This window comes from Drepanopeziza brunnea (genome assembly GCF_022702325.1).
Source record: "Drepanopeziza brunnea f. sp. 'multigermtubi' strain 214-2 chromosome Unknown ctg19, whole genome shotgun sequence".
In the NCBI taxonomy this organism is placed as follows: domain Eukaryota; kingdom Fungi; phylum Ascomycota; class Leotiomycetes; order Helotiales; family Drepanopezizaceae; genus Drepanopeziza; species Drepanopeziza brunnea.
The window spans coordinates 1,936,119-1,949,789 of NW_027094082.1; the positions used below are offsets into that span (position 1 = coordinate 1,936,119).

Genomic DNA, 13,671 nt, shown 5'->3' on the forward strand with positions numbered 1-13,671 from the left:
TAGGGTATTTCGGGATTAGGGAATTTGAGAGATAGAGAGATGATGGTTTTGGATTGCATGTTGAGTTGAGTTTGAGTGCGTGAGCGGGTTGTATGTAATTAGAGCCTGTCTGGCTCGCAGATGCAAGCCAAGTGGCACCGACAAAAAATATTCTTGCATCTCCAACTCGCACGTCGAGATGCAAGAATCGAGCCACATCTGTATGGCCCGTGCGCGTAAATCTCGCAAGGTGTGCATCCGACCTCGCAACTGCAGTTGCACCATACAGATCGAAGTTGCAGCCAAAAGCTCCAACTCCCAAGTTGCAAGCTCAAGCGGCAAGCTATCCCCCCCTTCTTTTCTTTTCCGCTTATTCTGATCACCTCTCCATCCTTTTACAGAGAGAGCGAACCCGAGCGTCTGTTTTTGAAGGATTACTATTTGCCCGAGCAACGAAGTGTCAAACCGTGCTTTTTTAAAGCCACCTTCTCCCGTCATCATCACCTTCTCATCATCTTTCGCTTGCGAGAGAGCTTCAAGCATCGTATCGACATTATCCGTATTGCGCCACATACACTTCCGTTTTTTTTTTTTTTTTTTTTTTTCTTGCTTGTTTTTCGGCGTTTGGAAGCTGAAGGGGTCGTAGAAGCCGAAAAGGGGGGTAAGGAGTATCGTCAACAGCGCGCGCGCCTTTTTTTCTCTTGTGCAGTAGGCTCCTTGGTAAGGTTTTTTTTTTTTTTTTTTTTTTTTGTGGCAGGCTTAGATTTAAGAAGACGACTCGCGAGGGGAGCCTCGGTGATGAGAAAAGCTCGAGTTTAGAGGAATCGGCATGGTGAAGTGGAGGTGTTGATGTTGAGTTTATTACGAAAAATAATTAGTAGTTGTAACGGATTGGAAAAAAAATAAAAAAAAAATTAATCCTAAGTTGCAGATTGATAGTCAATTTGCTAGTTGCGAGCCATACAGGCCTTGGAACGTGCAACTGCGAGCCATACACATCCTTATTAAGGTATATAGAGCTATGTGGAGATTGGGAATGGGAGATGGGAAATAGACGAGCGTCGAAAAGTGATGAGTGATTCCACTCTTGCTCTATTGATCTTGAGGGGCTCGCTTAAATCGAGAATTTCCATTACGCGAAAACAACGTTTTTTTTCTTCTTCTTTTCTTTTCGCCCCACCTTCCACAAACGGCGCTGTCCCAGTGCGTTCCCATTCATCCCTCACCGCTTCCTCACCGTCTCCTCACCGTCTCCTCCCCGCGCCCCCAGCAGCAGCAGCGGCACCACCCTCCCCGCGCTCCGCCAGCGTCACCACCTCGCCAATACCGGCGGCCTCCTGCTCGTCCTCCAGCGCGGTGATCTCCTCGCGGCAGTCCCACCACTGCGCCTCGCTCATTTCAAAGGCCCGCGTCTTGATCTCCTTGACGCTGAGCGTCTCGGGCTGGATGCCCTTCCAGCGCAGGGACGTCATCAGCGCCTCCTGCCACTCGTTGCCGCTGCGCTGGAAGAAGTCCCGGCGGCTCTCGAAGGGGCGCGGGTGCGGCAGGTTGTCGTCGGGGAAGGTCGTCGGAGATGCCGTGTCGGGCGTGTCGTCGAAGGTGGACGATGGGGATGCGGATGAGGCCGGCGACAGCGTGGAGCGCGAGGGAGAGGGGGACGTGTCGCCGAGCGGGTCCGCCGCGGCGAGGAGGAGCGTGTCCTTGCGTTGTTTCTTGGACTTGCGCGTGCTTTCCGTGTGCAGTAGCGGTTTGGCGTCGTGCATCGGGACGTTGCCGTCTCCGTCCTCGTCTGCAGCCAGCTCACCCTCCTCGTCCTCGTCTTCGTCCTCGTCGTCCTCATAATCGTCATCCTCATCCTCGTCGCTGTCCCCGTCGTCGCTGCCTTCCCAGTGCTCGGGCTCCCGCCGGAAGATCTGCTTCACGCCGTCCAGCTTTCCGAGGTCAACGGCGTACATCTCGTCGAATGTGAACTCGCGGTCTCCCTTCTCGAAGGTGCCGCCGTAGATGTACAGGACGTCGTCTTGGACCGTGAGTTGAGCGTTGAATCGCGGGTGCGGGAATTCCATCAGGACCTCCTTGGCCGGTAACTCGCTCTCTCCCTCTTCCTCCCTGGGCTTCTCGACATCCATCTCGTCGGAGAAGTCGAGCGGTTTCCCCGTCTGGAGCGCGGCAAGGTTCCGGAGAAGCTCGTCCTCGTTGGCTTGGCCCCGTCCGCGCCTCCCCCCGCGGGCATTGTCTGGCTGCTTCCGCTGTGCCCGTACCTTTCTCAGCGCGAGAGGAAAGTATCGATTGCGCTCAATGTTCCACGCGAACAGCGTATTGAAGAACTCGCTATCGATCCCTTCCTCGCTCTCTTCCACATCATGCACGCCTCCAAAAGCGATACCGCGCCCCCTATGGTATGCCATGGTCGATCCAGCTCTCGTTGGATTTGGCCCATTCGCCGGTTTCTTCCTGCGCTCCCAGCGCACCGTCGGCAGCGCGTTAGCCGCAGAATCAGCAGCTGGTGGCACGATGCGCAGAAACCAGCAGTCCTCGTGCACCATAGGCTTCAGCACGTTCCGCTGTGCCTGCCCACCCCCTTTCATTTGCTTCCCCGTCACTGTCGTCTTGACTCGCGAGTACCCACCATACAGCACTGCGCCAGATTCATGCGGCAGGAACGAGAACGAGGATCGCGCATCTGGCTTCTGCGTTGCGAGGGGTAAGACAGGGTTGTGCCACACGAAGGACTGTGTGTCGTAGATCCAGAGGTCGGCCAGGTACTTGGTAGTCTGGGAAGTGTCTTGAAAACCGCCGAACAGAATGATGTACTTTTTGAAGTAGACCATGCGGTGACCGCTACGAGCCGGGGGCGACTTGCCTTTGGTCTCTAGACGTGCCCACTCCCGATTTGAAGGCTCGAGACGCCAGAACTACACCCATCAGCATGAACCATATCTGGGCTTGATCAGTGCAAACCCACATCGTTATAGTGATAGAAGGTTCCCTGTTTCGGGCTACTGAACTCCCCGCCAAAGAGATAAATGCCCTTATCATTGCCCCCGCGACACCAGGCATGCCCGCTCCTTGGCAGCGGTGAATTCGGGCTCGTCACCACCCGCCACTCATCTCTGCCGATATTATACACATACAGATCGTTAAAGAAAGTCGCGAGCGCCCCATTGAAGTACTCGCCGCCAAACAGGAACAGCTCATTCTCATTCGCGGGACTTGCTATAAACGAAGACGACGCTCGAGCGCGAGGCGGATCGCAGGGCGCCTCGGTGACCTTGAGGAACTGCTCCTGCTTCCGGGCGTACTCGGCCAGCACGGCGTCCAGGTCGACATCCTCGGCGTCGCTGTCCCCGGCGGCGGCGGCGGCGGCTTTGGAGGACTTGATCTTCTCCTTCTTCTCGCCCTTCTTCTCCTGCTTGAGCTTCTTCTCGGCCTTCTTGGCTTTTTTGCCTTCGCTGCCGCCTTTCTTGTCTTTCGCCATGCTGGCTAGGTAGGGTAGGATAATACAACGTAGTTGTACTTGGGAAATCGGGACCTTTGAGTGTTTTGTTGGCTGGTGGTGTTGGCCGGGCTCACGTGGATAGCTTGGCTAGCAAGTGGAAGATAGGTATATATATATATTTTGTATACATTCACGTGACTAGGACTTTTCACGAGCAGGCCCTCCGAGCCTTGGGATATAGCCGATGGGTTCTGACTAGTGTTAGCTAATATTTAATGGAAAAGCGGTTGTAAGACGTTGGGGTTAGGGGAGGGGGCTGTTATGAAAGCCACTTGACTTGTTTTTGAAAAGCTCAAGGTCCCGTCTCGTCTCGGGAAGAAAAAAATTCTGGAATAAAGCCAAGCACAGGCCAACACCAACATCGCAAAGCAATAGAGCTGTTACCTGACAATAGAATCACACAAGGAATTCAAGGCCTAGAACGGTTGCTTTGATCTCTTTGCAAATGTTCGCCAAATGCTGTTGCCCGGACGTGGTGGTGAGTGCGATAATATGTACGGAGAAGCGAGCCGAAGTAAGTGCTCGGGCTTTCCAAGACTCTCGATCTCTCCCCCACCTTTAATACGTTATCGCTTTCCTTACTAGCAACTCATCCACGACAACTCCATCTCGCAGAACCTCACATCTTGCCCGGCAACTGCAACAGCTGCGCTTGCAAACCACTGCTCTCCAAAATGGCTTTCGCAAAGATCATAGAGTCGAAGGCTCATCTTATACCAGGTATGCCAGTCAGGTGATCAGCCGCGAGAGAAGCAAGCCCACATAAAAGTAATCAGGGATAGATGTGAAGAAGTTGTTGGCTTTTTCATATGGTTCTCTCTATACATATTTTCTCTTCATCGTGTAGCGTTGGCCGGAATTATGAGTTTTCTGGTCCCTGATTTACGTGGAGAGATAAAACTTGACTAACACCTCACGACAGGAAGGCTCACTGTATCCGAACTCTTCTTTGAAGTCCCCAAAGATTACTCAAACCCAGATCGAGGCACCATCCAGCTCTTCGCCCGCTCCGTCTCCAAGACCGAGAAACCCGCCGTCCCCATCTCCGAGGAGGAGCGGCGCAAGAAGTAGGCAGCTTTGCCCTCCATGCACCACCCTACTACACCTACCAAATCATCGTCTGACGAACCCCAGATCCCAAAAACCATGGTTCGTCTACCTACAAGGCGGTCCCGGCTTCCCATGCTCGCCTCCTCAGATGTCGCCCATCACCAACGCCGTCCTTGAGCGTGGATACCAGATGCTGTACTTGGATCAGCGAGGCACTGGACTTAGCACGCCTATCTCGGCGGCGACACTTGGTTTGCAGGGTGATGTGTATAGACAGGCGGATTACTTGAAGCTGTTTCGGGCTGATAGTATTGTCAAGGATTGCGAGGCCATCAGGAAGACGCTGACCGAGGACTACCCGGCTGAGCTGAAGAAGTGGTACGCAATGCCCCCTCATGGGATGGAGTATTCTGTTGTGTTGACAAGTCTGAGGTCCGTATTTGGCCAGTCGTTCGGTGGCTTTTGTGTTCTCACGTAAGTAAATTAGAGCGGCTGTCTCTTCACGTTGTTCCGTGTCGTGTCAGATACCCGGAATCTCTCCTCTGCCTAGGAGAAACGATTGATCTGATCGCTGATATGCCCCTAGCTACCTCTCCAAAAACCCTAGTGGACTACGCGAGGCTTTTACTGCGGGAGGCCTAGCGCCGATCGGTCAGTCGCCAGAGCAAGTCTACCAAGCTACATTCAAGAAAGTAATAGAGAGAAACAAGGTCAGCACTCTCCTGGGTAATCCTAGAAATGCCTCTGACCAGATTTTACTAGGTATACTACAAAAAGTATCCAGAAGACGTCGATGCGGTCCACGGCCTCGCCTTCCATATCAAGAGCAAGGGAGGTCTCCAGCGTAGGTACTGGGGAATCCCACTTCTTCCTACTCGTCACCATCCCAGCCCCCCTGTGGACGTCTACTCGTCTGCCTGAAACCTTTCTTGGGCAATGACTGACTCTTCGGTACCTCGCAGTCCCATCCGGTGGTGTGCTTACCGTCCGAGGATTCCTGACGCTGGGCAGAATGTTCGGTGCCCACGGCGGCCTCGACGCAGTACACGATCTGGTGCTCAGGATGAAGACAGACCTGGAGCAATTTCAATTCGTCACCCGACCGTGAATCTCACCCTCCCCAGAGCTTTCCCCCATCCCCAGGATCGAAGCCTAGCTACTAACACCACACAGCACCCTCTCGGCGCTGGAAACCGCGATCAGCTTCGACTACAACGTGCTGTACGCCGTGCTCCACGAAGCCATCTACTGCGAGAACCAGGCGAGCAACTGGGCCGCCGAGCGCGTGGGCAAGACCCTGCGCGAGTACCAGTGGCTGTCCCAATCACCCCAGTCGCCGACGTCCGTGCGAGAGGCACCGCTGTTCTTCTCGGGCGAGATGATCTACCCGTTCCTGTTTGAGATCTTCCCCGAGCTGGAGAAGCTGGCCCCGGTCGCGCATCTGATTGCCAAGTGCGCCGACTGGCCTCCGCTGTATGATCAATGGCAGGTAGGTGAAGTGATTTGTCGATTTGCGATTTTGTTCCAAACCAGCTGAACCGCTTACTTATTCAATATTGACATGGTGGGTTTGTTTATAGCTGGCTCGGAACGACGTCCCGCTGTATGCGGCAACTTATGTTGACGATATGTATGTTGACTACGACCTCGCCCAACAGACCGCCAAACTGGTGAAGAACTGCAAGCAGTAAGTTCCGCGAGCAAAATGCAGACAACTCGGTTTTGGTTGCATAATGTTAGTATTGACTTCCCACAGATTCATCACAAATGTCATGTACCACGATGCAGTGCGCAGCAAAAACGAGCAGGTCATGAAAGAGCTCTTCGCGCTCCGAGACGACACGATTGACTAATATCCTCCTCGCTACCGAAAACCCTACTGCAAGTTCTACTTCTACTACAAGTTCGCCTTCAGGCCCATGAGATCCTGCGCTTTCTTCAACTGCTGAGGTAGATCCTCGTTCCAGATCCAGTCGTAGCGTTCCAGCAGACGCTTCCGAATCTTTTCCAAATCCGTGCCCATGCTCTCGTCCTCGAACTCGTACAGCGCTGCCGCCTCCCGGGAGGTCGTCACCACCTTCTGACTCCTCGGCCGGCGGACGGCGTCATATGCGTAGAAGGCTTTCTCAATCTCGTCCACCGACTTGACCTGGCCGAGCAGGTTGGACATCACGAAGGCGTCCTCGATGGCTTGTCCGGCGCCCGCACCCTGGTGCGGGGTCGAGGCGTGCGCGGCGTCCCCGAGGATTGCCAGCCGTCCCTTGAAGTAAGTAGGTGCTGGGGGGTGATCGAAGAGGGCCCACACGTCTGGCTTCTCCATCAACTGTGTCACCTGATATCAATACCTTTGTACATAAAAAAAAAGAAGTCATCATGCAAAAAAGAAGTTTTTATGGTCACTGACCGAGAGAATCCGTTGCACGCTTTCGCCCCAGCCCTCGAAATCGCGGAACATGTCCTCCTTCTTCATGGGCAGGACCCACTTCTCGTTCTCCCACTTGCCATCCGCCTTGGACTGGAAGGCCACGACGTTCATGGTCTTGCCGCCCTCGATCGGGAACGTCAGCACGTGGCCGTGCCGGCCCATATACATCTGGCTGTTGCCGGCCAGGTCCCGGCCCAGGGCGTCCACGGCCTTCTCCATGGGGATCAGGCCGCGGTAGGCGTACTTGCCCGTGAACCTGGCGTTGGCGGCCTCGTGGCCCTGGCCCAGCAGGATGTGCCGCGCGCGGGACTTGATGCCGTCGCAGCCGATGACGGCGTCGGCCTCGGCCGTGGTGCCGTCATGGAAGGTCAGCTTCATCTTCTCGCCGACCTGCTCCACGTCCTTGAGCCGCTTGCCGAACTGCGCCACGCCCGCGGGGACGAGCTGGACCAGCTGATCTAGAAAGTGGGCTCGATGCACACTCTGCATATGCGCGGACGTGTGACCCCTGAGTAAGCACGTCTTCTCTCCGCGCGTGGTTTTCTGCAAGAAGCGAGAGGGAGGACGGAGAAGTGGAAGGGAAGGGGTCGGGCGCGAGGGGATGTATTGTATGGATGTGGTTGAAGCACCGAAAAAGAACAGCTCCGAAAAAAAGGACAAGATGGAAGAAAAAGAGAGAGAGAGAGAGAGAGAGAGATGGGAGAAAGGAAAAGGAAATAGGAAAAGGAAAAAGGAAAAAGGAAAAGGAGAAACAAAAGGGATCTCACGCTCTGGCCAACCTCCCCGGCCACCACCTCCGCAACGGGCGTGCCCGCCTCCCCGCAGGCGGCGTCCTTGTGGCCGAGGGAGAAGTCGAACCAGCACTGCTTCTTCTCGGGCGCGGTGTTGGAGGTGGCGATCTTGTCGTAGCCGGCCTTGATGGCCGGGTCGATGAGGCTCATGGCGCGCACGGCGTTGGGGCCGAAGGACACGCCGGCGCCGATCTCGGCGAAGGCTGGCGCCGCCTCGTAGAGCGTGCACGAGACTTGCTGGTGGAGGAGGCCGATGGCCATGCAGAGGCCGCCGATGCCGCCGCCTGGGGTTTGGTGAGTCTGTGTGTTTGTGCGTGTGGTTCTGTGTTGTTCTGTGTGGGGGAAGGAAAGAGGGGGGGGGGGGGGATGTGTGGATTTGGAGGGAAGGTTGTAAGGTGGTAAGGGAAGGAAGAGATGGGTATGGTTGTCGCTATTGTTCTTGTCGTTCGTGTGTGTGTGTGTGTGTGTGTGTGTGTGTGTATGTGTATGTGTGTGTGGGTGAGAGAGAGAGAGGGAGAGGGAGAAAGAGAGAGACAGAGAGAAAGAGAGAGAGAGAGAGAGAGAGAGACAGAGAAAGAGAGAAAAGGATTATACTGTACGCACCACAAACAGCAACATGAAAATCCCTCTTGGGATTCTTCGTAGCAGCAGCAGCCATGATATATAAACCCAAAAAGTAAAAACTCTCTCCTCTCGATTTCAGCTTCTCCGTTTCGTCTCTAGAAATATGACGTAAATGAATCAGAGGAACTCAGATGGAGCGGTTGGGTCCGAGAGGGAGAGGTGAAAGAGGACGTTGGGACTCTTTTTTCTCCGAGCTCCCGCTCTGACGTCGACGATTATTTAAGGATTTTTTCCCTCTCGTCCCCTCCTGCTGAATCAGTTCTCGCCTGGCGGATGAGGGCCCCGGATGTGGTCCCCCACCAGTTCAGTGCCCTTCGGCAGCGCGCTGGGAGCAGGAGGCAAAAAAGCCTTGGGTTATCTTTCTCGCCACGAAGTAGTACGGAGTGGCTATACATCGGCATTATAAGCATTTTGTCAGCACAAGGCGTCTCCATCCACACAGACAGACAACTACGCCGCTCTCCAGCGAGAGGAGGACTTGGGTCGGATGCGTGCCTCTGAGGGTGCGGGTGGTGGTGGTGGTGGGATGGGATGGGATGGGATGGATCCAAAAAAAAAAAAAAAAAAAAAATTGGATAGATAGTTTGAAAGACGGACCCCAGTTCAGCCTTAACAATCGTTTCTATTGCACAGACTAGAGAGTAGTCCCTGCTCAAAGATACTTTTAGAAGGCTGAATCCCTATAAGGTGACTGGTTCAAGCCCTGGCTAAAGAGCCCTTGCCACAGCTTAGAGTACTTTTCGCCATGTACTCCGCATTCATGAGTCGGGTTGGGATGCCTGCACGTTGCGGGTGCAGCGCGGGATTGCCGGGTTTGCAATTCAAGAATGTCGGATGGCGGGGTACGTGAAACTCTACGTCCTGTACGGTACGGTACGGTACGGTACGGTACGGTACTCGAGTACGGACGGCGTCTTGTGGATTGTCAGACGGGCGCGGAATACGGAATATCCCCCAAGTCCCAAGTCCCAAGTCCCAAGTCCCAAGTCCCAAGTCCCAAGTCCCAAGTCGTCGTGATCAAGGTTTGCATCACATTTATTCACGCACGAGGTCGGGCTATTCCCGGGCGGGCCTTCCGCTGCGCTGCGCTGCGCTGCGCTCCGGGGCCACGGGGACTTTGGCTTCGCAACGGTCGCGTGCCTACTTACTACGTCAAAGGCTGCTTTGCTTTCCGACGCTTGGGACATTGACGCTACATCACTTTGACTACGTACTAGCATATGAGAAATACATATTCAAATTACGTAGTAGTACGCAGTACTACTACAACGCCACAGGCGTACTGTACTTGTTACACCCTGAGGGTACGCAACAGGGGTTTTTACTGTACTGTACTGTACTGTACTGTACCAGGGGAAATAGGATTTTCGAGGGGGTCGAAATCGGAGAAGCACCCTATGGGATCGGGAATATAGCAAAAGTGTATCGAACAGGGTTTGAGTTCTAATCGCCGATGGGTATTCCAACGCTGCTTTGTCGACCTTTTCTTTCCATTTCAGTACCGGTATTCCAACTGTCGATATACTACTACGTAAGACAGCGTTGTTGAGACGTAGTCGCCGCGGAGGGGTGGTCTACGGCCTGGTCGAACAACAGCTGATAAAAACAGGGAGAACCTCCCCTCAGGCGGTAACACTTAGGCCTGTACCGTGGGTAGTTGTTATTGTTGTATTTACGTCGTAGTATTAACGTCGAGCGGGTAGCAGGCGGAGCGTGCCGCCTTAAGACCTTTCTTCAGAGACGGCGACGTGCTAACCTAAAAAGTTAGTTGTACTACGTAGTACGTCCCAGGCGTAAGTACCACGGTACAGGCGTGAGTATTACCCCTCGAGGGTAAAGTAACCAGGGGCTTTAAAGTGGAGACTACACTTTTGAGGCACGCTCGAGGGGTACTATCCCCCCCCATGAATAAATGTCGAAAGTATAATTTCGCAAGGAATCTTACTAGGGCTTAAACCAATCAACTCCTAAGGATTCAGCTTTGAAAAGTATCTTTGAGCCAGTATTTAGCCTATACAGTGGAGTTGGCAGGGCTTTGAGCCATTAAGAAACCACCGCTCTATGATTTATGGGCCTAAACTGGGTCCGACATTTATTCATGGGGGGGGATAGTAATACCGTACTTACGCCTGTACCGTGGGTACTACGGATATACAAAATAGCTTTCGAAAGCAATTCACAGTGGTGCAATAAGAGCGACTATCGTTTGCGCCCTTCCTTTTTTTTCCACGAGTGAGATAAGATTATCATCAGAAAAAGACCCCTCGTGAACAGAAAATAAATTATGTAAAAAAAAAAGTATACTGTTGGTACATCAACATCGACCCGGCTCGGCTAGCTCGCTTCCGGAGTGAGCATGCCTCGCTTAGCCTGGCATACCCTCAGGGGCCCCCAACTACCTTGTAAACACTACTACTACCTAGTACGTAGTACTACTCTAATCCGCGTGATTCCTTCTAGTCGTACAGAAGGAATCCCATTCCTCCGAACCTTGGGGCGCAGGCAGAAACCGGATAGCATTTCCACCGAGAAAGGTTGCACCTGCAAGAAAACTGCGTGCGCTGCACGCTAGTTAGACGATGAGGGCGTTCGCTACCGGCGATCCAGTCATCACCAACTCCGTTCCGCCACTCCATACGTACTATACTTCTACGTAGCAAAGGCGCATTATTCGTTCGAAGCTTTTTTTAAGCTCTCATAGCTTCCGCGTCGCAAAAAGATAAAAAGCCATCGTCGAATAGAGTTGTCACTTTTTGTTTTCTTGCTTACCGTCTAGGGGACTCTGAGCGTAGGTACTGTAGTACGTACCTAGCATGCGCGCCTCGATCTAGGCCCTTCCAAGGGGTACGGAGACGTGCAAAGCTAAGGGTTCACATACGTAGTAGTAGTAGTAGTACCGTTCGTTTCCCAGATCGATCTCTTCAGCGCCAACAGGCCCTCAGCTGTAATCTTTTCTCTTTCTTTCTTTTTTCTTCTTTTTTTTACGAATCGACTGGATACTACCTTAATAATACCTTCGAATGCAAATTCAAACGAGTGTCGAAGACGAACAGGTACTACGTACCTACCTAACGCGCAAGAGAAAGGACGTAAACTTTCACCCAAAGTCTAACCCTCGACATCCACCTCTCGACCTCACGAAAAGCTCGCCTCGGCGGAGCTTTTCTCTAACAAGCCCGATAAGAAAGGGTACCGTACAGTATCCAGCCCATTATGCAAGCAGGTCGAGCCCTAAAAAAAAAAAAAAAAAAAAAAAAAAAAAAAAAAAATCTCATTTCTCGGTTTAAGCCTTCCCGCATATACGGATCCGAAAACAAAAAAAAAAAAAAAAAAAAAAAAAAACCTTAACATGTCTCTCCCGACGAGCTCTTCCCATTCCCATTCCCATTCCCTTTGCCATTCCCATTCCCTTTCCCATTCCCATTCCCATTCCCATTCCCATTCCCCCCTCCCCCCCCCCCTACACTTACCATACCAGCACTCCTTTTTTTTTTCTCTCCGCGTAGGCATACCTATATATATAAACCTACAAGTACCTGTACCTATCAAGATGACCGTGCCAGCCAGCCAGCCAGCCAGATACTACTTACCTTACCTTACCTTACCTTACCTTACCTTACCTTACCTTACCTTACCTTACTAAATAAAACAAGCGCCGAACACGACAAAAGACGCACTTTCCATCAGAAAAGAAAAGAAAAGAAAAGAAGAAGAACCCCGTCGAGAGATACCGGTGTACCTATATACGGACGTCACTGCTGGCTTTTCGTTGGGTGGGTTGGTTTTGGTGTTGTGGTGTGGTATGTATGTATGTATGTATATATGTATGTACTACGTCGCAGGCGTAAGTATTACCCCTCGAGGGTAGGGAAAACAGGGGGTTTAAAGTGGAAACTAAACTTTTAAAGCACCCTCGAGGGGTAATACTTAGGCCTGTACCGTGGTATGTATACCTGCGCGATCATCTTCTCTCCCTCTCCCTCTCTCTCTGCATAGGACCTTTTTCTCTCGCGCTCGCTCGCTCGAGGTTCGGGCTGTGGAGGGAGGGAGGTGCCGGATGCGAAGCGGATGAGTACCGGTAAGTAAGGTAAGTAAGTAACATATACCGTATAGTATAGTAGGTACATGTACCGTATTCAGGATGGTTCTCGCACTACCGGTACATATAGGTAGGTATCGTCGATTGTTTCACCGCGTACCTGTTGACGTGGTGACTCGCGGGAGAGGAATGCATTTTTTTTTTACATCGACTAGCATGATCCGCGTTCGTCAGGCGAATTTTCTTTTCTGAGCATGTCTAGGTTTTAATTTAATTTAATTTAATTTAAATTATTTTTTTTTTTTTTTTTTGATTTGTGTGAGTAGGTAGGTAATCATCGGTTGGTTGGTTACCTTGAATTTCATTTGTAAAAAATCCCCGCCAGGTCGGCACCACCAAGGCGGGACAGTAACGGTACACCACTTATTAAACCACAACTAGTATGATACAAAAGAAAAGAAAAGTCTGTGTATGCTTCGAAAATTTTGCTTTACAAACGTGAGTTAAAATTATAAAAATGCATCGATTTGTAGTAATCTAATACATAGAGATGTAGTGAAAAAAATGGTCAAAAACTGTCCTACATAATTCAAATTTATTTGTTTATTGCAGATATCTTGATAACTACAACCTGAATTGAAAAAAAAACGTCACGTAGATCGGAAATAAATGATTTGATATGTTATACTACTACAGGTATTCATGATTGAATTAAAGTTGGTAGTGATGCACGTATTTTTTTGATAGTAGTAGATTTGAATCAAAGTCCGATTTTCGGGTTCCTCGCTTATTTTAATATATACGCGGCAATTCTAATAAAGGTACCTTACCTTAAAGGGGAATGCAGGAGCATTTAGACGGTCAGCTGATCGTCCGATAACCATCTCTTTTAGAGACGATTTTAATAAGTTGGCATGGCTGGTGGATCACCCTAGGCCTATACTTAAGATTGAATAGAATTTGAAAACAAACGATTTAAATTATTTAAATCGTAGCTAAAATAAAACTATTTTATTCGATTAAATCGTTTTTTTTAAATACTCGTCTTTTCATATAAAAACCGTCTTAGGACCGTCTTCGAGCGTTTTAAGACCGTCCTATGGCCGTCCCATGGCCGTCCCTGAGCTTAAAACCGTCCCTGAGAACTTGAATTAGTAAGCAAATACCCTTTTAATGCTTGCTAATCTACTCTTCACTACCTTAACCACTTACTACACTCCCCTATTATACCACTCCCCCCTTATATCACTACCCCCTCCTCGCG

General features: G+C 51.3%; 3 protein-coding genes across 3 annotated transcripts; 1 reads left to right on the top strand and 2 right to left on the bottom strand.

Annotated features, from left to right (window-relative positions):
- Nucleotides 1-1,223: 1,223 nt before the first annotated feature.
- Nucleotides 1,224-3,457, bottom strand: L3040_009326 (uncharacterized protein; the record flags this gene model as incomplete). The annotated part of the gene is made up of 2 exons (XM_007290297.2): nt 1,224-2,894; nt 2,945-3,457. The coding sequence occupies 2 exons, from the start codon at nt 3,455-3,457 to the stop codon at nt 1,224-1,226; spliced, it is 2,184 nt and encodes a 727-aa protein (XP_007290359.2).
- A 695-nt stretch (nt 3,458-4,152) lies between these two features.
- L3040_009327 (uncharacterized protein) lies at nt 4,153-6,381 on the top strand (the record flags this gene model as incomplete). Its single annotated transcript, XM_007290296.2, has 10 exons — nt 4,153-4,198; nt 4,401-4,545; nt 4,613-4,906; nt 4,961-5,002; nt 5,115-5,238; nt 5,291-5,372; nt 5,491-5,632; nt 5,702-6,017; nt 6,109-6,215; nt 6,285-6,381. 10 exons carry the CDS (start codon nt 4,153-4,155, stop codon nt 6,379-6,381), a joined length of 1,395 nt encoding a protein of 464 aa, XP_007290358.2.
- Nucleotides 6,382-6,425: 44 nt separating this feature from the next.
- L3040_009328 (uncharacterized protein) lies at nt 6,426-8,402 on the bottom strand (the record flags this gene model as incomplete). The annotated part of the gene is made up of 4 exons (XM_007290295.2): nt 6,426-6,851; nt 6,933-7,436; nt 7,721-8,028; nt 8,348-8,402. 4 exons carry the CDS (start codon nt 8,400-8,402, stop codon nt 6,426-6,428), a joined length of 1,293 nt encoding a protein of 430 aa, XP_007290357.2.
- Between the last annotated feature and the right edge of the window lie 5,269 nt (nt 8,403-13,671).